At 43.6% G+C, this 21,602-nt stretch overlaps 1 protein-coding gene across 1 annotated transcript; it reads right to left on the bottom strand.

The window, feature by feature from the left end:
• Positions 1-286: 286 nt before the first annotated feature.
• On the bottom strand, positions 287-21,052 carry LOC119328364 (GDSL esterase/lipase EXL1-like). Its single transcript, XM_037601364.1, has 5 exons — positions 20,791-21,052; positions 9,512-9,642; positions 9,161-9,394; positions 8,035-8,287; positions 287-474 (listed from the first exon to the last, which is right to left on the bottom strand). Exons 1-5 carry the CDS (start codon positions 21,050-21,052, stop codon positions 287-289), a joined length of 1,068 nt encoding a protein of 355 aa, XP_037457261.1.
• Between the last annotated feature and the right edge of the window lie 550 nt (positions 21,053-21,602).

Raw genomic sequence — 21,602 nt, 5'->3', positions numbered from 1 at the left:
GCTGCCCGCTCGCAACTCCGACTCCTCTTGTTGATCAAATTTAGGGTATGAACTTAACTGTTATCATATGCACATCGACACCCACATTAATGCATATAAATGTGATCAATTTGGTGTAATTGTTGTTGCACAAATACATTTTGGGGTAATTTATATGGAGATACAAATACTGGATTGAAAGTGGCATATTTCTTATATATCACACTACTACCATTCACACATTGTGGAAGGAGAAACGTTTTACTTGCTTATTTGTGAAACTTAGGTAGAGAGAATGTGAGTGTATTCACATTAGGTAGTGTAGGTTTTGATGGAAGATCTCATCAATCACAATGTTGTACGCCTTTTCGGTACAATGAAAACTATCCCAAAAAATATAGTCATAAGCGTTTGGACATGCAGGGTGGTATTGAATGAATATTGCCGCATTTAGCACATTGCTGCCACAACACCCCTCAGTTACCTCCTGGAAACCTACAAAATGGAAAGTTTCAAAATATTTAGTACTAAAATGTTACTATGATAACACATCCATATCACATATTCCTAAGCGCAAAGATAGGAACTATTGTGATTTCTTTAATATATCATATGGTCCACTATGCAACTTTTGTTACTTTACTTCATATGAAGTTTCACAACACCACCGTAATGTATCCGCTACGAAAAGTTTTTATCACTGACCAACCGTTGGAGGAGAAAATTCACGAAAGTTGGTTGGGAAAACCTACATACATTGACAAAATGTCGGTCGGTAATGCGTACATATTTGGTATCGAGCGGTCGATTGGGAATGCTTATATACCCATTGAAATTTTGGTTAGTAAATAACACCGACCAACCATTTGTGGCTAAATAAATTAATGCACACAGAGGAAGAGTCATAAATGCCAAATTTTGGCCAGTCAGCGAAGCTTACTACTCTTTCCCCACAACAATAATACATCAAAATCCCTAATTCCCCACTACGAGCCGCCGCTCAGGCCACCCTATTTTTCCCCAACAACACGAAGCTTAGGGCATCTCCAACGCAATCATCAAATGGATGCCTAATGAGTGATATTTTTGCACTCATCACACATTTGTTTAAACTGGATAATCACAGAAAATTCAAGAAAATCACTCCAATATCGCCACTAATGAGTAATGAATTCGAGAGATCGCAAATCCTTTATTTAATTTGGTTTCACATGAAAAGAGGCCAAATATGGAGATAAATCATATTTTAGAAGTAAGTAAGAAAAGGGCCATTTGCATTTATGTCCCTAACTCGAACCACCTAATCAGATATACCCCTAATTCGAAAGTCTGCTCAAATTTGCCCCTCCGTCGTTAGGTGCCTTTATAGAAATGCCCTTTTGCGTCGTTGCCGTCCGGTCAAACAGCTTTGACCGTCCTGGAAAAAAATAGCAAAAAAATCTAAAATTTTGTGAGATCGAAGATACTCATGTGCCCAAGGTGTGTGCAAATTTTTGTGCTATTTGGACATTACAGGAGCTCGTGGCGAGGAAAAACAGTTAATATGCATGCTTGTGAACAATAAATTTGAAATAAAATAGTAAAAAAATTAAAAATATATGAAATTTTTTGGCATCAAAGTGGCTTGGGTGCACAAGGTGCTTGCAAGTTTTTATGATCAAATGACATGCGAGGAGCTCTAGCAAGAAAAAACAAAATAGTCATTTTTTCCCAAGTTTTTTCCTGAGCCAAATTTTGTTTTTTTCTCCACAAGCCCCTCCAATGTCCAAACACGACAAAAATTTGCACGCAGCTTGCAAACCCGAGCCTCTTTGATGCCAAAAAATTTCATATTTTTTTGAATTTTCTTACTATTTTTTTGAATTTACTATTCACAGGCTTACATATTTATTGTTTTTCCTCTAACACGAGCTCTTGGAATGTACGAACAACACGAAACTTTGCACGCACCTTGCGAACCTGAGTATCTTTGTTCCCACAAATTTTCAGATTTTTTAGAATTTTTTTGCTATTTTTTCAAGATGGTCAAAGCCCGTTGACCGGCTTTGACCTGCTTTGACCGGACGGTAACGGCACAGAAGGGTATTTCTGTAAGTGCACCTAACGGCGGAGGGGCAAATTTGAGCATGCTTTGAAATTAGGGGTAAGTCTGAGACTGGGCGCAAATTAGGGGCATATATGTAAATGTCCCGTAAGAAAATGGAGAAAGAAGGAAGGAAATTGGAGGCGCAACAGTGAAGTCAAAGCGCAAGACGACATCTGGTACGAGCGCTCGCGCTCATAATAATAGTCATATAACACACCAGCGGTTCCGTAAGGTCCAACCCTCCAACTTTTATAAAGCGGCCAACACCAGAATCGTAACAAAGGAGCATCGAGAAGACCATTCGCAAACCAGAACCCATATTCCAACCGTAGGTGCCGCCTCTTCCCATCTCATCTCCATAACCACCACCACCATCAACTCAGCAACTCCCCTCCAAGTTAGCCATATGTGTAATCATATGTCGCATTTGACAACCATTATAAGATATATTATCAATAAAGCATTTATCTTTATGTCTTCTCCAATGATTTCTTCTTGCAATCTAATCGCCATGTGTGAGTAATTCGTAAGGCAATAGGTTGAGGCATAGCCTTGCAACCTTATGTATTTTTATGAGGGATCAATGGAATGACTTTGACTTAACATCATGTATGTGTTAGAATTATTATGTAGTTGTCTCTTGTATCTTTCTCGTTCTATAACCCTGCTGGTACCCAAGATTTTGGAGATCGATGAAGGAGGAGGTTAGGAGTAGGGAGGACAGGGAATGCTATTCTGAACACCAGTGACTGAAAGGTTTAGTACGGTAACAGAATGCCAATCCTTTGGGATACATGAGTTGTAGTGATTAAACACCCAATGCTTTTGTCGGATTATATTCTTAACCACTAGAGCTTCTTAATAACCAAGGAAACCCCATGCGACGGTAAGAGTCCGCGGTTGGGAAATCGACTCTTGATGTAGGTCGCGGGACGGTCAAGACATGTTTGGACACATCCCACACTTCGTCTTGTTGCAATAACATCTTAATGAGTGTCAGGACAAATTAAGATCATGGTGGTCCCTAGCAAAAATATATGGTTGTAAGAATCAAGTCCTCATACTCATGCCTGTTTTAATTCTAAGTGATTCACCCCTAAGGTTGTTAAGGTCCGTTTACAAAACTAGAATTTCGTTCTCTCGTAAATACTTGGTAGAGACTATGTCGTAGTGCACATCCTCTTTGTGGGTTTGATAACTCAGGGCCACTCCTCGGGTAAAGACAGGGAAACCTTGACCATCTAAACTGGATCCCAAAGGGCATTGATTCCCCCAAAATTCCGCAGACACATCCAGACGTGTACGTAGACATCCGACTGGAGACATCTCGCCCTCACATGCAACTCTTGTCATTTATAGCTTTCGGATTCAACATAGTGGTGGGCTCCAATGGATCCATTGCGTTGGCGATGAGTGGTGGAACATGGAGGCGTGGTGGAGTTCGGGGCCATGAGGGCGACATCTGGTGCGGGAATAGTTTGGAGGATTGTGAAAATACCTTGGTGCGAGTGTAGTTTTGGGTGGGTTAAGGGTGCTGGACGTTGACATGGATGACGTATGCACTCCCCTAAAGGTCCCCCAAGTTGGGGCCGGTCTAGGGGATTTCAGACATTTGTATCGGTCCGATGCAAAATGATGGTCCATGTTGGAGGCCCAAAAGTGTTGCGACCATCTAGTCCAGACATGCAAGGGAGATTTGATGTGTCATGTTGTAGGTGCCCTTACAGCTCTCTCCAGCCATCCTCCACATCACGCCATTGTCCTCACACCCAGCTGCCACCCCACAATGTCCCCATGAGCTCGAACCCTCCCCTCGGACCAGGTTGTCCCTTCCCACCCCGTCACCAAGATCTGCTACCTCGTTGTCATCCTAGCATCAATCAAATCTCAAGGAAGACTAGGCTAAACGTGTACTAAAAGACCGTGTCAGCCTTGGCGGAGCACTCCATGTGCCATCTTGCTTATCCATTGCCTCCTCCACGCCGTCACGCCTCTTCATCAGTTCCTTATAAGGCCACATGTCGGGCATTCATCTTCAAGAGACCATCCACTTGACATGCAACTACACTCTAGTGAGTTTTCTGCTCCGAGTCCATACAATCTCCTATGTGGATGTCAAAATATGTGTGTTATTTTTGTATCGTTCACGATTTGAAGAGACTAGGGTGAGTATGGGTTGAGGTATAGAGAAAATGAGATTAAAAACTCATAACTTAGTTGTTCTTGCGTTTGCTGAGTGTATGTGTAAGATTAGCTAGCTGTCGAGGTTTAGTTTCAGGAAAAATGCATGAAGCATTCAATTATTATCCTACACCGCGTGTAACTAAGATGCTAAAAGCTCCCTTGCATGGATCCATCATTGCAAATGATGTCTGCGGGTGCTGCTAACCTCCTTGGAGGGCATCTTCATGGTGGTTGTCCTATCGAGCTCCGAGGGAAACCTCAGGTTTGGCTTGTCGGACCACATAGTGGCGACATGTGGCATCGTTTACCTCCTTGGAGGCACTGTTTTGGAGCTTCACCTGATGGATCTCGGAAGCGTGGAGGTGTTCGACCACCACGTGGACTTGGCTGGAAGGGTCATTTGCTTCGAGGGATACCCTTGATTTTGGCCTTCCGGATTGGGCGATGGCGGCGTCTGGCTCTGCCCACCCTCATGGAGATATCATACTTGGAGCATGTGCTAGCTAAAGGGGTCCAGAGGTGGAGTGATGCTACTTCTATAGCGTAGATGACGATGGGTCTCGACGATGGATATGTCTTGATGGAAGAGTATAGGCCAGTGGCGCACTTTGGTGTCATGGTGGCATCGACGGTAGTTGGGCCTGACAAGGTCAATGTGTTGATCCCTCCTAAAGTTGGGATGATGAAAGATGGGGGCCACGGATTCTAGGGCTACTGCACCATTTGGTGCTCTCGGCTCACCGTGGGGCAGCTTGACGAGGTCACCATATTAGATGGTGTGTGTTGGTGCGAGGTCAGGGCACATCATCGAGCTTGTATGTGTAGCGATAGAGGTTATCAGGAAGGTGGCTTTGGGTTGATACATGTATTTGTTTTTTCTAGCTCTGTTAAGTAATATCATAAAGATGGTTGTGTGCATCCTTGGATGCAGAGGCCAGGGGTTTCAACTCCTTTTTAGGAAAATAAAATAAAAAACTAATATGCTCAATAGCTCCCTAGAAACAAATAATTAATTGTAGCATATAATTGTACTTCATAGTTGTATTCTTCCTTGTAATTACCTTTTTTGCATTTGTATGTTAGTATAATATTGCTATCCCATCACTGCCATCAAAGAGTGCAACTTGTATGTCTAGAGTACAGTTTCTTAGATAAGGTTGGGGTTTAGCCAATATGCTATCACTAGTAGTAAAATTGCTCATGCATGTGCATTGACGGGTGATAGTAGTCCTAGTCACAATTATGTCAATATTAGGGAAATGTTGTACCTACTCTTAAGCATCAAACTATTTTTTGGGAAGGAACCAAGCAAGTAAAAAACTTAAAATTTGTTACAAATTGTAATTCTATTAAACCATGCAAGCTATCAACTGTACATGTTCTCACACAAACTTTAGATGAACGAAATAAAGAAGGGGCATATGTTATAATTCTTGGCAAGTAATGAAGTGTTGCGACTTTTGTTCATTGAATTAATGATTCATCATCCATGAATGCGGCTATTTATATATTGTTGTTTTACATGACTCAAGATTTGAACCCGAGGAAGAAGAATATGCCAAAGAAGATGCTAACGAAGGGGTATATGTTCATTGAACAATTTTTATAAAGCCCCTTGCAAAATCTCCTCTATCCACTAACATCAAAGCATCATAATCTTCTCATCCTGATCTATATGCTATCACTAGTATGGATGTTCTTATATATGCATGTACATGTCCTGAAACTCATGTTGCTAAGCCAAGAATTCTCTCAATCAATGAAGAAACTACTGTGGCCAGGGAGCCCCTAGGTCTGGGGACTTATGAGGTTCTTGTCAATGTTGCAATAAGAAGGAGCTCTATGTTGCCTTATCAATATGATGGTTTATGATATGTAAGTGATGTTACAAAGTCCATTGCATGGCCATCTAGCAAAGTAATCACCAGCCCTGTTTGTTTTCGCCACTTAGCTTGGACTATTTGTTGTGCGATGCCGACTAGTTATTAATCTACTATTCTTAAATAGTTGATCCTCACTAAGTCTAATTCTCTCAACATGCGGCCTTCCATCTCACCAAGTGTGTCATGTCAGTATCCACTAACACTATTTTACAACCCCATGCAGATCACATGCATACTCTTTGTTCACACATAGTGCAAGTATGAAATATTTCTATGTTAAAAACAGTAGCTCTTGATTTAGACCATTTCCTTCATTTATAATACATTCGAAATTAATACTCAAGTTCTTGCTACAACTTGCCGGGAAATCGCCTAGTTTCCAAATGAAGCCCTATAGGCTCGAATTGTCTTACTCATCCTGGCACTAAGGTATTTCTATCAATTAGCTATGGAACTTTTTTCTATGCGTACCAAACCCAGTAAGGCATGGTATCATGATTATCTTTTTAACAAGTACGAGAAAGCTAGGGGTTCGCGGAGCTTAAATAGTATCTAAGTGGCTACTAAATGCACTCATAAAATTAACCTCCTTACTTAATATTTTAACATGTTTCTTTACTATCGTGGTTTATGTTTGTTGATGAATCTAATCCAATATGATGCTTGTCAAAGGAGAATCTCCACCACCTCCACCTTACACTAGATTTGCAGACTATGTGACATGATTATGTGTAATTATTAAAAAATGTGACATGATTATGTGCGTTGTTTTTTTGTTGTGATCTTGTTATCATTCTAAATTAGTATGCTTTGGTTGATAAACATATACTATAGTTTTTTACTAGGTGTTTGACTTGCTTTGTGTTGTTGATAGCAATAGAGACCATTCTTGATCTTTTCTATTGTATTTGTTCATCTTTTTCTTTTGACAATGAGTATTTGTTCATCTTCCATTATCCCTCTTTTGTAGCGCTGTACTAGATGCGATTGAGAGCTCTAGTGCAACATATGTGCTCCTATATCACTTTTTATTGTTGGAACTGTAACTCCTAAAATGAAACTAGAAGATATATTGAATAGTGTCTTCATAATGCAGAAACCGGAACAAGATTGAATGTGGTGTGTATTGTGGTCTACGAGCATGAGGAGCTACCCATCATTTTTTGCATCAACTGGATGGTTTGTGTAATGGAGAAAATTCTATTTCATTGGACATGCACCTTTTGACTATCATTTTGTAAACCTAATGTATGTGGTGAACAGATGAACAATATGTGTGAGAATTAATGTATGCCATCATCATCCGGTTGTGGCTTAATATTTTGGAGGATATGCATATTGATATTTTGAATCCACACTCTTTTGGTATAAAAATTCCATGGTTGCTTGGTCAGTGTGTCCATTACCAAATATCTAGATGTAAATTTAATGTTATATTTGCCCGTGGGGCAATGTTGGTTGGCAAAGACATCGCTGTCACATAGTCGCCTTGGAAAATCTCACAACTAGACCAATAGAAGGTTGGTAAACCAAGGCTATGTTGTCGGACAGTCGGTTGACAAATGATGAAACTAAGGTCCATCGCCAAAAATATATTGGTCAGGAAACCCATTACACCAATGAAAGATTGCCGGTTAGTAACGAAATGACGGTTAGGAAAGGCCTTTCCCGGGTGGACTTTTGCTCATAGGATGGGCCGGTCGGCAGGACCCTTCACCTACTGACTTTCTCCATGTGAAAGTTGTTTTCCCGACCAATGTGAATGTAGAGGATCCAGTGTTGTTGTAGTGTTTTTGAGTTTACAAAATTTAAGAGGTTAATGTGTCCCGGTATTTCTACTAATATGGTTCTAAGACATCAATACTCTAAAATAGTAACAACCGGGGGATAGTGTACACTCACCATAAAAATCATGTTGTTGAATGAGATCAAGCAGATTGTAGTATATATCAAGATAAGCAAACCTTGAATCATGAACATTTCGTTCTGCATTTAATCTCTCAATTTCCTTTTCTATTCCAGAATTGAATAATTCTGCTGCTTGATTCTGAAGTGTGTCACATTCTCTTGATCCATGTTTTCTTTCGGATGGACAACATCCAATTGGCGGAATTCCGAAGAAACCAATCCTCTTTGCACCAATATCATTTAATTCCTATATAGAAGAGAATGTCAGACTGATTTCCTCTTACATATACGTGACCGGGTTGAATGTAAATCAATGGAAAATATAGGAATAATGAAAATGCAAGTAGTCAAGTGTAATCATTTATGAACCCTTATAAGGAAATAATTATAAACATTCTATGTTGAAACAATTTCTCAAAGAATTCAATGTTATACAACAAGTCAACAATCTAGTAAATTCACAAATACATTAATTATATACACTAGATGACACCCCGCATGTTGCATAGGATATTTCTAGAAACTAAAATCTCTAAGCAACATGAAGTAAATGATTGTATGACATGCATTCAATCCTTCAACGTAGATGTTTAGAAACTTTGATTACCAAAGAGACAATATTATTTAGTTGGGATGTTTAAGTACCATATTATTTTTTATTTCAAGGTAGAGCAAACAACTACGACACTCCTAAATACAAATTATCTAAATTCACCATATGTGCCCTCACTTACTAGTTGAAAGGGAGTTAGAAAAAAAATCACATTGTGGTGCGAGAGATGCGAAGTATGGACTGGAGGAGGCATGCATGCAATTAATTACTAAAGCTAATAAGGGTTATGTGGCAATTGTGATGAGTTGCCATAGCTGCATGTGCTCAAAAACAAGTTAGCTAGGGCTATCTATTTAGATATAGAATATTTGTAATGGAACCGAAGGGAAACTTCACATGTACTATGAAAGTAATGGTTCATAGGAGTCTAGTGGAAATATGCAAAACTTTAAAACCTTCAAGAGCAAAAATAATTTATGGAGAGAGAGAGTCAAATGAGTTTCTGTGAAACAACTATAACCTCATAATTTTATAACCCTTACCATCATAAAATTGACTAACCCTTACCATAGTAAAATTGACTGCGGAAGAGATAAGAAATTTCACATAAGAAGGAAGATCATATTGATGGTGCCTTAGCGGAATTGAAAAATAATTATTTGCAATGTCATTTGCTCCCATGGTAGTAAAGTAAATGCCTTCAGAGATAACACGTGTCGCTTCCTCCTCCCCGACTAAAGTTATTAGCTTATCCTTATATTCAAGAAATAATTCAAGTTGCCCGGTACTTGAAGTAGCAGTCTGAAGCATGAGAGAATAGTATTTCCAAATTATGACAACAAGATTAATTTCAAGTTAAATTGAAAATAAACAAAACAAAAACTATATTTTGAGCTGCATGTGTTATGTTTTTTTTACCGCGGGTATCGAAGTTAAGGGATCATATCCACTGCCTCCAGAGGCAAATGCGACACCAGTAAGTAGGTCACTTAGTTCAAGATCATCTCCAATGTACGGTGGTAAGAACTCTTTGACTCCTAACTTAGAAGCTGCTTAATCAAGAAAGAAATTTTAATTAGTGATGTTTTCATATGATCTGATACCGCAATCTTTGTGTATAGATAAATTTCCAGTGTATTAGAATAATTTGCATACATAGGTAGGTACATATTTGGATATTATGAAAACTAATTTCAGTCGACATCGTAAGCGCTAAGAATAATTTGGAAGCAAATCATTATATATTTTGAAACGGGCCGTGCGGTTTCAACAGAAACTTCAATCGATAAATTATTTTTGATGAGTACGATTTATGAAGAAGAAAACTTCATATTTATCATTAGAAATTTTAATGTCACAGTGTCACCCGTCCGCTATTTCTTTAAGTCCTCCAATGTCACCCGTCCACTGTTTGCACTTTTCGCAAATCTGCAACCTATGTAGGTGGCTTTTTGTTAAAACCCATGTCTTCCTCACATGGCAAGTCTCTGTTGTGGCTTTCTACTGGAAATCAAAATGAATACGAAATAAACATAATTGAATGGTATGAAAGAGGGAAAAAAGTTGCTTCCCATGCTTAATTCCAGAACTTTTTTGTTAAAACAAATCAGAGTGAACACAACCATATATGGAGTGAACACAACCATATACTATAGAACCAATGATGAAATGTTTTGTACAGCTTAATCCTTTAACCAGTAACCATGACTATTCTTTTTATGCATATATGGAGTGAACTAAATTATGTTTCTTAGACATTAAATTGAATAAGTACCATGGTTTCATTTTTTATACAAACATGTGTAAGGAGTTCAAGAATATATTTTTCCCGATCTACATATATATTTTTGCAAGTATTCCTGCCGATAAAAAAGTGGAAACTCAAACTACCTCTTCGAGTGAAGATATTTCCTTGATTTTTAGTGGAGGTGTGATCTTAACAAGCATAGTTGGTAAGGTAGTAAAGTTTGTTTCTTGCCAACATGACGAGACTGTTAGACACCTATTTTTAGTGTAAGTTTGCTCTCCAGTGTGGATCATAGTTCAAGTGGCTTCAAACCTTTGCCCCTCACGTAGTGCGCGCAATATGTTCGACAACTGGTAGTAGGGTATTGACAAAAAAAAAATTCTGCACATAATTGTGAGGGTGGCAATCTTATTTTGGGCACTATGGCTTACTAGGGATGATGTGTTTTTTTCACAAGAGATGTGTTTAATTTCCTATCTAGGTTGATCATTCCTGTACATTATGACTCTTTACTTATATCTTGTAGAGGACGGAGAACAGAGACCTTTTTATGATGGCTTCTACCCAGTTAGAGCGTATGACCAGGCATGATTTCCTCTTATCATAGATGGTGAGGTAATCTTTGGATAGGATTTACGCCATCTTAGGCTACCTTTTTTATTTTGTTGTAAAATGGAAGTTTGTGGTTATATTGAACACATTGATTGTGTGCATCATGTTATGTAGAGGCCGGGCATCCGTTTAGTGTCATTGTATCATTTTTATATATCAACTAAATGAAAAGGTTCTTAATAAAAAAAGAATGAAGGAATATTTTGTGAGCAATTTAATATTTTTCTATTGTAACACTAAACTAGGTTTAGTTGGTACTTGAATGGCAAGAGAGTTCACATCATTGCACAAGGTGCCTCGGTTTAATTGGGAAATGAGCAAGTTGCATTTAGGTCTTATTTTTCCTCCATAATAATGTGTGGGCATTCAAGTAAATATCATCTATATATTTTTATTTAAACAAATACTCCCTCTGTTCCTTTATATAAGGTGTATTTGTTTTGTCAAAAGTCAAACGAGTGCATGTTTGACCGGGTTTTCAGAAAAATATATCAATATCCACAACACCAAATTTATATTATTTGGTCCATCATGAAAAGTAGTTTCATATTTTATCTCTTAGGTATTACAAATGTTGTTATTTTATTCTATAATATTGGCCAAAACATTTAAATGGTTGACTTGCACGGAAATCAATACATCTTATATTCTGGAACGGAGGGAGTACATGCACTGCACATGTATTATGTTGTAACAGTAGGAGGGAAATGTTAAATGAAATTTCTAGTTGACTTGATTTTCCATAGTATGACCTCAACATTTCACCCATGCATTGAATGGGTTTCCGTTGTAATGCACTGACACTTACATAGTATGAAATAAACACTTTTATGATTATGTACCATGCATTAATGAAATTTCAACGAAGATGTCGACTGACATGGGTTAGATGAAATTTCGATGGAGCATCATACAACAAGCCCATTAAGACTCTGTTCAGTACGTAGGAAAAGCAAAGGAAAACCCACAGGAAACACATTCCTGTGGAATCGTTGTGTTTTGTCCTTTCGGTATGAAGGAATAGACTCGTTCCAATCTGATGGAAAGTTCCGATCTCCAACATTGTTACGGGAAATAAAACATCCATCCATAGCTCTTGTTTTCGCGCTGGCCCGAGGCAATCAGGGGAGGATCCGGCTTGCCTGCTCCCTCCTCATGCTCCCATCCGTGCTCCCACTCCATCCTACGGCTGTCTTTTTCTTTTTTTTCTTTCTAATCTAATCATCTTCCCCCTAATTTTAAGAGGGTAGGGTCGGGTCTTATTTTGTTCCAATCAAATCATGCCACGTATGCGGGAGCACAGATGAGCGCACGCCGGGGGAGCAGGCAAGTCTGGTCCATCAAGGAAAAGGCTGATGCGAACCATGCACAATTTGAACCCACATGCATGTGAACTATCGCTGGTGCTCATCTTTCTAGCATTTAAAAATTACAAGATGTGACCCACATGATCTGATTTCCTCTAATTTGATTTCCTCTGTCCCGAACGACAATTCTGTATGCAGCACAACGATTTTATTTCATGTGTTTTGTACCTCTATTCCTTTCTAGTTTCTGGGCTTTTCCTCTATCCTATGTTTTTCTTCCCTTTGTTCCGAACAGAGCCTAAATGGTGCTCACTATAGGAATTAATTTGGATGTGACATAAGAACCGCCGAGTTCGGAGTTCATCCATCAAGTCCCTATTGTTTTTATTTCTTTGTAGTTTTAAATTTAAAACTCTGGTGCACAATTGTGACCGCTAACTTTCCATCTCATGTATTGCTAACATTTTTGAAAATTGGTAAAATTTGCAGAGGTTACTTTGATGCGGCAGTTGAACCAACAGATTTAAAACACACTCGTCAATTAGGGTGCAGTCGTGTCAGCATGCGTAAAGTGTGCATATCCCACATTGATCGATCCCACTCAAACTCCGCCATAAAACTTCAAGAAGGTAGATGATTAAATTGCTGCGGTAGGTATATTGATATGTATACCTCAAAATTATGTAAGAAGTCGACTGGTGCACTTTCAGTTCATCATTGATCAGGTCCGCTCGAGGCTCGCGGGATGGAAAGGCAGATTGATGAGCATGGCTGGCAGGCGGGTGCTTGTGCACGCAGTTCTAACATCTCTACCAGTTTTCGCTATGACTGTTCTCAAGGTGCCCAAGAAAATACTCAAGGAGGTGGACAAAACGCGCCGACAATTCCTTTGGGCCCAGGATGAGAACATAACGGACACCAAATGCAAATTGGCCTGGGATAAAGTATGCCTACCCGTGGACAAAGGGGAGCTCGGCTTACTGGACCTCCCTCAGTTGAGCACGGCTCTGGGGATGAGATGGCTCTGGCTCACATGGCAACAACCGCGGCGGACGTGGATGAACCTCCCAGCTCCATGTGACCAGGAGGACCGCGAGTTGTTTGCAAGCGCTACTTCGGTGCAGCTAGGCAACGGAAAAACTGCAAGTTTCTGGACAAGCACCTGGCTCGGGTCCGCGACACTGTGCCGTGAATTCCCAAACCTGTTTCAGCATACAAGAAGAAAGAACAGGACAGTAGAGGATGCTTTGATAGAGACAAATGGATACGTGATCTACGGCATGGAAACACAGAAAGCATTGTCTTTGAGTTCTTGCAGATGTGGCGGAAGATTCAGAGGGCGGGCATTGTCCTTTCCCTTGAAGAGGACAAGATCAGCTGGGTGGCCAGAGGGGGAAGCTCATACTCAGCTAGCGCCACATACAATCTCCAAGTCAATGGAGCTCCATCATCGGGAATCAAAGCAGCAGTCTGGAAGGCATGGGCTCCAGGCACCGTGAAAATCTTTGCCTGGCTGCTTCACCATGACAGACTATGGTGCAATGATCGGTTGCAACGGCGTGGATGGCCAAATGGGTATTTCTGTGCTTTCTGCGTCAGAAACTTGGAGAGCTCGATGCACCTCTTTTGGGACTGCCCCTTTTCCTCCTCGATCTGGCAGATGGCGTCCTCTAGGTCCAGCTGTGTAGCACTGAAGGAGAAGCGGGAAACACATCTCAACTCCCTCAGGCACTGGCAAAGGCTAACTGCTCTTACACCACCAAGTTTTTGAAAGGGTTTCAAGTCGATGATGCTGCTGATTACCTGGGAGATATGGAAGGAGAGAAATGTGTGCATCTTCAGAAGCAAGCTGCCGCAAACTGAAGATGTCCAGCGTGCCATCAAGGGTACGCTGGAGCTGTGGCGACTAGCAGCAGCACGATGCTTAGAGCTCCCCTTCGGGGAAGATGTAGCGAGATAGTAGCCGGTGGGCTCTACTCCTTTTTTCTTTTCCTTTTTAGTTGTTGTTCTCATCTCTTGTAACCATGATCACTTGATCACTGATGTTTTCCCGCTTGCTTTCTCCTAAATCAATGAAGCCGGCAACCCTGGATCTTTCAAAAAAACTTTTTCCTTCCGTAATTGTCGGGCTCCAACCTGGAATGTTTATTCGCCAATGTAGAGAGGAAACCATAGTTTTTGAAAGGTGGAAAAAGATTTGCCACATTCGTTAATTAAGAGGAGAATTAACCAGACTGAACACCTGAAGGTGAAAAAATAAAAGAAAAATAAACCTACTTTCCCGGCAATATAAAACCCAAGTGTTTCGTATAAGCAGTCACTCACAGTACAAACTTCTTGATTGTATGCGAGAAAATGATCTAAGTGAGTGAGTGCTTGTTGTTGAAGACCCTTCCGTTACACTCATTCCATACGTCCCAAGTTACGAGCATGACAGCAGAAGCCACGCTTTATGCCTAGATATGTCTTGATACATGAGATGATCCCAAATATTGTCAGAAATCATTCCAAGAGGATGTACCAAAAAAGTGCAAACCACCTTAACCATGTTCCAAATCCTGGTGAAGTAGCAGCATTGGAAGGTCAAATGCGCCGCCATCTTCGGGTCACAGTTGCAAAGGAGGCAAAGGCCGCAGTAGACCCATCCACACTTGACGAGTTGGTCCTCCAAACCAGGTTTTGGGTGATAAGCCACGCAAGAATCTTTCACTTCGAAGGCTCCATAATTTTTGAGGAAACCATAGTAACTTTGTGCAATCCAGGAATATGGTAGATTTTACCTCGGGGTTCACTAGAAATGCACTTAATTTTCTCCCTCAAATAATGTAGCTTAATTAATGCAACTGCTTGGTCGAGGTTCAATGTCGATCATCTGGCGAGGGAGGGAGAGTACTCTATGAAGGTAGGTAGAGCTAGCTGGGTGACGAGCCAGGACTGGCGCCCAAAGGAAGAGTTGGTTTTTTTGGCCCATCTTGCATTTGGTGGTCCATCTATGAAATAATTAAGACGGTCCGTCCATCCGTGGACTAATATGTGACACTAGACGTGCATTAGGATTTAGTTGTTGCAATTTGTTTAAATTTCCACCTTCCATTCAGGTGAGCAGGACTTGAGTGCACAAAAAAATCCATCACGTACGGCATTTTGTGAGGGCGTGGCGTGATGAAAATTTACAAGTCATGCTATCTTCGATAAAAAAAAGAGGATTTGTTTTTAATTTTTTTAACATAGTATAATCATAGATGCTCACATACAAGCTTATGGCCAAAAAGTTCAAAGTAAATCCAGAAATTTATGAGCGTAAATGTCAAATTTAGTACTTGAAATCTGGAGGATTGGTTCAACCATAAGGATCTAACCATCTCTGAGCTATGCTGAATCTTGTGGCTGGGGATAACCAAGAAGCAAGGCTAAAACAAAGCTAGGGCTCAAGAAAATTGTGTAGCAGAGCAGCAACTGTGATTCATTTGAGTTGCAGAAGACAGCAACACGCGCATGGAATCGGAGTAACAACAACGCAAAGAGCCAAGGGACGGAGGGGCCAGCAGGAACATCGGAACAAATGAGGAGAACATATACAAAATAATAATAATAAATGTATGGATCTCCACATAAAATATCACAAATATAACATCGACTAAGACTTAATTAAGTCCCAGATGACTAAGATTTAGCAATTTGAGAAGCGTGTGCAAGAGCGGCATGCGAGACAACAACAGATTCTGGTTAGCTAATCGGGCTGGTCAAACTCTACTCTACGTCAGGTTCATGTACCTCTTTTCCCCAAAATGGAAAGTCCCCCGACCTATTTGTGCTAGCCTCGGTGCTGGACATTCTCGTCAAGGATGCTTTTAGAGGCAGCAAGCAAACATCATCTTGAAGCGCCACCTCAATCCCTATGAAGCCCCCTCCCGCGTCATCCTCCTGTGGTGACTCGGGGGCGATTAGGTTTCCCCCCTCCCCACCGCCACCCTTCGAGCGCCACCTCTCGCTACCGCCGTCTGGCCCGCCGTGGCGGTGAGGCCTCTCTGCCTACTTCCCTCCCCCGCCTGCTCCTCTCCCGAAGCTCCCTTCCCGGCAGGAGGTCGTCTTCCGGCTAAGTTTTACGTGTCGCTTCTCCGAGTGGTGGGGTCTGGCCTGCTTTGTGGGCATCGTCCTTGGCGGAGTGGCTGGTCGCTGGCTGTCACAGAGCAGCGGGCTGGGCGGTCCCCGCGCTTGCTCCGTCTGACGCCACCTCGCCGGTGGATCTGACCAGGAGGGTCAATCCTCGGCTCCGTGCGATGGACCAGTCCGCGACTTCAGGTGGCACCCCTCGTGTCCTGATCTGTGGATCCTTGGCCATGGCTGCCCCCTCCGCTCGATCTGGTACATGAACCTTAGGGTCATGTGGATCTGAAATTTATGAATTTTGTCTTCATGCTGGTGGTGGTTGGCAATGGTGGGACTGTAGGCTATGGAGGAGCGTTGGTGTGGCAAGGAGGGTTGCTGGCTGCGCATTGGTGGCTCGTCCCTCTAAGATAGACGAGCAAGGTTGGCCTCTTGAATGCCAGAGCGGCGGCTTCGGGTGGCGGGCTTGGTGGGGCTTTCGCGGTGGGTGTCGTCGGGCTGGTGCCGGTGTGCTATCCTGGTCGTGTGGACGGCAAGGTAGCCCGCGTGAGTGGCGTGCAGGGCCGACTATGAACAAGGTCTCATCTTTCTTGGTTCTTGATGCTATCCTCCTCATTACTCGTCTGTTCATCTCTTCGCTGACCCCAATGGGGTGTGCTTGAGGTGTGGTTTGTGGTCACTAGGTAGATGGTGGTCGATACCTGGCGAAAGAGCAGCCCGACTACGTCGGGGCCGGTGACACCCTTTGGTGCTGTTCCCCTCCTTGGAGGCGTCATTATAGGTTGCCCCTCCCCCATGCTCGGGGTGAAAACCCTTGGTCCTTTTCCGGACCGGGCAGCGGCGGCGCTTTTGCGTCGTTCTCTTCTTGGAGGCTCCGTCTTTTGAGCAAGACCCTTCCTATTAGTGGTCATGGCGTGAGGATGGACGACAGGTTCCTCTCTTCGTGTTAATGGTCCTGCGGTCTTGATGGTGGTGCTCTTTAGGTATGCATGTTCCGACTGTAGGGTGGTGCTCGGAGCCCTCATTGCCGGACCTCGGCGGCACTTTTTATTCAGGCTCGAGGGAGGTGAGCGCATCCATTGCCGTTATTGCGGTGCCCTTTTGCTCGAGAGAGTAGGAGTAAGGGGCTTCTCCAGGCGATGGAGCTGGATGGCGTTGTCTTTGTTTGCGTTTAGATGTTGGTAATGGCATGGCCTACCATGTCAGCATGTCCCCTTCCCGTGGTGGCTCCGTTCTCGGCTTCGGTTGCTTGATCACGAAGTTGAGCTCAGAAGACCCCAACTAGACCCCAACTGGTTCTCCTCTTTCATTCAATGTTGGATTGTAGTTTTCTGGAGTGTGTGGATGGTCCTCGGCACCTTGTATCATGCCGTGTGTTTTCTTTCTTCCTTTGTTGTGTGTGTTATGGTGTTGTGTTGTTCTTGGTTGCTGTAAGGGCTTCATTAATTTAAAGCCGGACGGTAGCCTTTTATCTAAAAAATCTATGAAATTAGCTTTGTGGGAAGCTTTGAAAAAGAACTTTCACAATAAATTTATTACCGGTATGATGCTAAGAGGTAGAGGCCTCGTGCTTCTTCTCAGCCAAATCCATGTACACTAATTTATTACCACTCCTTCCATTCGGCATGGTAAAATCCCGATCGAGAGAGGAACTCAAAAGGACACACGTCGCGCGCACACACACACGTCGCGCCGCTCCCGTGAGGCCGTGAGGCGGTCGGGGGCCAACCCTAAATCGGCGCCGAACTTCGCTCTTCCCCCTCCCCCCTCCTCGCCGCCTCCCGAGCAAAGCCCAGCCATCGCGGGTGGTGGCGGGGCTTCTAGGTCCTCCCGCTTGGTAGGCGCTGGCGCTGGCCGTCTCCTCGAGCCGGAGCGTAGTGTTAGGGTCGAGCGACACGGCGGCGCGGCGGGCACAGGCGGTGCCCTGGCGCCTCTGCTTCTCCGCGGCGGACGGTCATGTGGTGCAGCCAGATCCGGTGGCCAGGCGGCGCGGGCAACGGGCGGCCACCTCTGTCGTGGCCTTCTTGGCTAGTGGAGGGGGTGGTGGTGGGCGTGCTGGATATCATGGATGGCGGCCGCGGATTAGCCAAATTGGGCTTTGCAGCGGCGCGGGCCGTGGGCCGCTAGGGTTGCAGTGGGCTGCCTTGACTGGGGCCTTCTTGGTTGGTCGCGGTGGCGACGAAGTTGCAGAGGCTCGGCCACCCCTTATATGGATTTTTTGGGTGCTCGGAGTTGTGGTTGGAGGTGCATCTGGTGGATGGAGCACAACGCTTCTTGTGCTTCTCACGTTTGGCTGGCCTCAGTGGTAGAGGCGCCCCGGGGAGTTGGCCGGAGTGGCGACGGTGACCTGGCGCCGGTTCGAGAAATGGCACAGCGGTTGTGGCGTGGTCGGCAGCTGCCGGTGGCCTCTCCCTGCCCCGCTCCGGTCGGCGGGGCCCCGTACTTACCGAAAGGCCCCGTGCTTTTCTGGCAACATCGTCAGTGGACCATGTTGAGGGGGTTGGGGTGGTCTTGGATGCTGAGGCAACGGCTTTAGTGGTGGGAGCGCGTGTCTCATGGGCGGAGCTCATTGCTTAGGTGCTGTGCGGTGACCATGACCGTGTGGGAGGCGTGGCGGCCAAGGTGCGACATTCGATGACGGTGGTGTGGCGTTCGTACGTATGCGGGAGGTGATGTGTGTGGGGCGGGGTGAAAATATATTCTACCTTCGGGTAGGCTAGCGATGGAGGTGTTTGTGCCCTTCTTGAAGGCGTCAGTGCGGTCCTCATTGCCCGTCGTGTTGCTCCAGGGGAAATCCTGATCCTCGGATTAGGCGGTGGCGACGCATTGGTGTTGTTCCCTTTCTGAAGGCGCCGATTTGAAGCTCATGGTTCGTCGTATGTGGCTTCGTCTTTTCACGGTGGCATGTCCACTGTTGAGAATCCCGATAGCTCTTATAGTGGTAGGGGTGGTGTTGCCGCGCACAGCGCCATTGTATTCGCCTTGGGTGTGTGCGTGTGTTGGTGTGGCGTGAGTTTGTATCGAGCTGTTGTTGATCGTTGTTTTATATATAAAGCGGGGTAAAAGTCTTTTTCAGTCAACCCCGACTGACATGGCATCCATAAAACCTATATACACCGTCGAGGAAAAGACACCGTCAAGGTGTTTGCATCGTGTCATCACATCTTTCCGAGCAAGCGATTTAAACTTTACCGTGAATGACCCGTCAAGACCTCTCCGAACAAATGAGGCACGAGGACACTGCCAGCCAAAGCCAAACAATAGGCAGGCGACGTCGGGACCAGCTTCGACTTTGATGACCACTTTGGACATGTCGTAATAGACTCGTTGTGAAAGAGTTATTTCAAATCAACCCGCCAGCTACTTATTTACGCAGTCTATTTTCTTTCAGCCGTGGTTTTCGTTGGAAAAGATAAGGATTCGACGCTGGCGAGGACCGTGCTGGACAAAATCAGAGCCATCCACGCCGAGAACAAACAAGATGCTTAGCTTGTTATGCCTAGGGATGGCAATGGGTACCCATTACCCGCGTACCCTGTGGGTAAAAACCCTATTAGGGTAAGGGTATGGGACAAAAAATTACCCATGGGTACTTAAATGGGAAAATATCATACCCATCGGGTAGAGAGGGTACGGGTATGGGATCGTATAACCCATGCCCGCGTAACCGTGTACCCATCTAAAATGTTGACATGTGGGTTTCCGTTAATATCCCAATGTATTCATTTCCCCTCCTAATCACGCTAGGTAAAAACTCTAATGTGTATTCAAATGATCTTTATAATTTATCATGATTTCCTGAACTTAAAGTGCATGCATATGTGTTGTGATTTATGACTATGTGTTGTTGTTTAACATTTTTATATTTCACTTTATAGGCAAGTACTTTTGTTTATGAGAATATGTTGTTGTACATTGTTGTTTAAGATTTATTTCTATTAATAATTTATGATTATATGTTACTTTTTACAACTATTTTCTACTCAATTGATGTGTTGTAAACGCGGGTATTTTTACCCGCGGGTACCCATATACCCTGTCGGGTGATGGGTATGGGAAAAAACTGTACCCTTGACGGGTATGGGTATGGGTGATGGGTAAACTCACGACGGACGGGTAAGGGTATGGGGTAGCTCCACCCGTACCCATACCCTGCGGGTGCCATCCCTAGTTATGCCCGTCAGCTTTCTGTTTTTAGTTACTCTCTACACTATTGCTCCTTTCTTGAGTAATATATATTTTTTCTATTCTGGTCAGTGTATAAACTTTTTAATGATACTGGTTTAGGAGTGATGAATAGATCGAAAGCTTTCTTTGTTAAGGCACCCATGCCGTAACAAAACATTCATCTCAGTCAATCAATTTATGTAAATATTGTCTTGTAGCAGCGCACAAAGCGTAGTTATAGTTATGTCCGTACGTACCTAGCATGTCCCCAGGAACCCTGCCATTGGAGAACCTCCCGGTGGCCTTCCCGCCGGGGAAGTCCTGCCCGTACGGCGGGAAGTTGGCCCTCGCTTCCGTCAGCCGGTTGTTGTTGTTGCCGGGATCGACGATCGAGTCGCCGAACATGAAGACGGCCGAGATCTTGCTCTTACCCGTGCCTACTGCTCCATCGGCGCACGAGAGAGGCGCCATCACCAGCAGCAGCATGCTGCTCACGAGCAGCAGCGCATGGCCAGGCATTGTACTGTACTTGCGTGCGTGTGTGTGTGTGTAATGTATTTTTCTTTGCGGGGAGTGTGTACAATGTATTAGCGGTATATGCTCCCGAGTCCTGACACAGGTGCGATGGATCGCACAGCACGGGAGCATTTTTATAGCGAGGTATGGAGCCGATCAGAGTGTGGGCGCGCGTACAGATGATGGATGCATGCATACGGTTGGTTGCTCGTCGCGTGCACTGAATAGTAGTGTTCTCTGTCGGAGTACTCCTACCAGACGGGCCGATTAAATGTAGGATGGCGAAAAGTTATACTACTAGTTCTACGAGGCCACCTCCATGATACGCTGTACACTGTAGCGCAATCTGATCGCTAGCTTATCGCGATCTCTGGCTACCAAACCTACCGAGTACCAACCGATCGAATATAGCCGGTGCGACCCGACCCAAGGAGAACCGGTCAGTCAGTCGTCGACCCATAAAACGGCGGCTTTGTTCAAACTTTAGAATGGTGTCTGACAAATCATACTCCGCAACAAGTATTTAGGCTAAAAAAAGTATCTGGGACATATT

This window comes from Triticum dicoccoides, chromosome 7A (genome assembly GCF_002162155.2).
Source record: "Triticum dicoccoides isolate Atlit2015 ecotype Zavitan chromosome 7A, WEW_v2.0, whole genome shotgun sequence".
Lineage (NCBI taxonomy): Eukaryota > Viridiplantae > Streptophyta > Magnoliopsida > Poales > Poaceae > Triticum > Triticum dicoccoides.
This window is presented reverse-complemented; position numbering and strand designations above follow the sequence as displayed.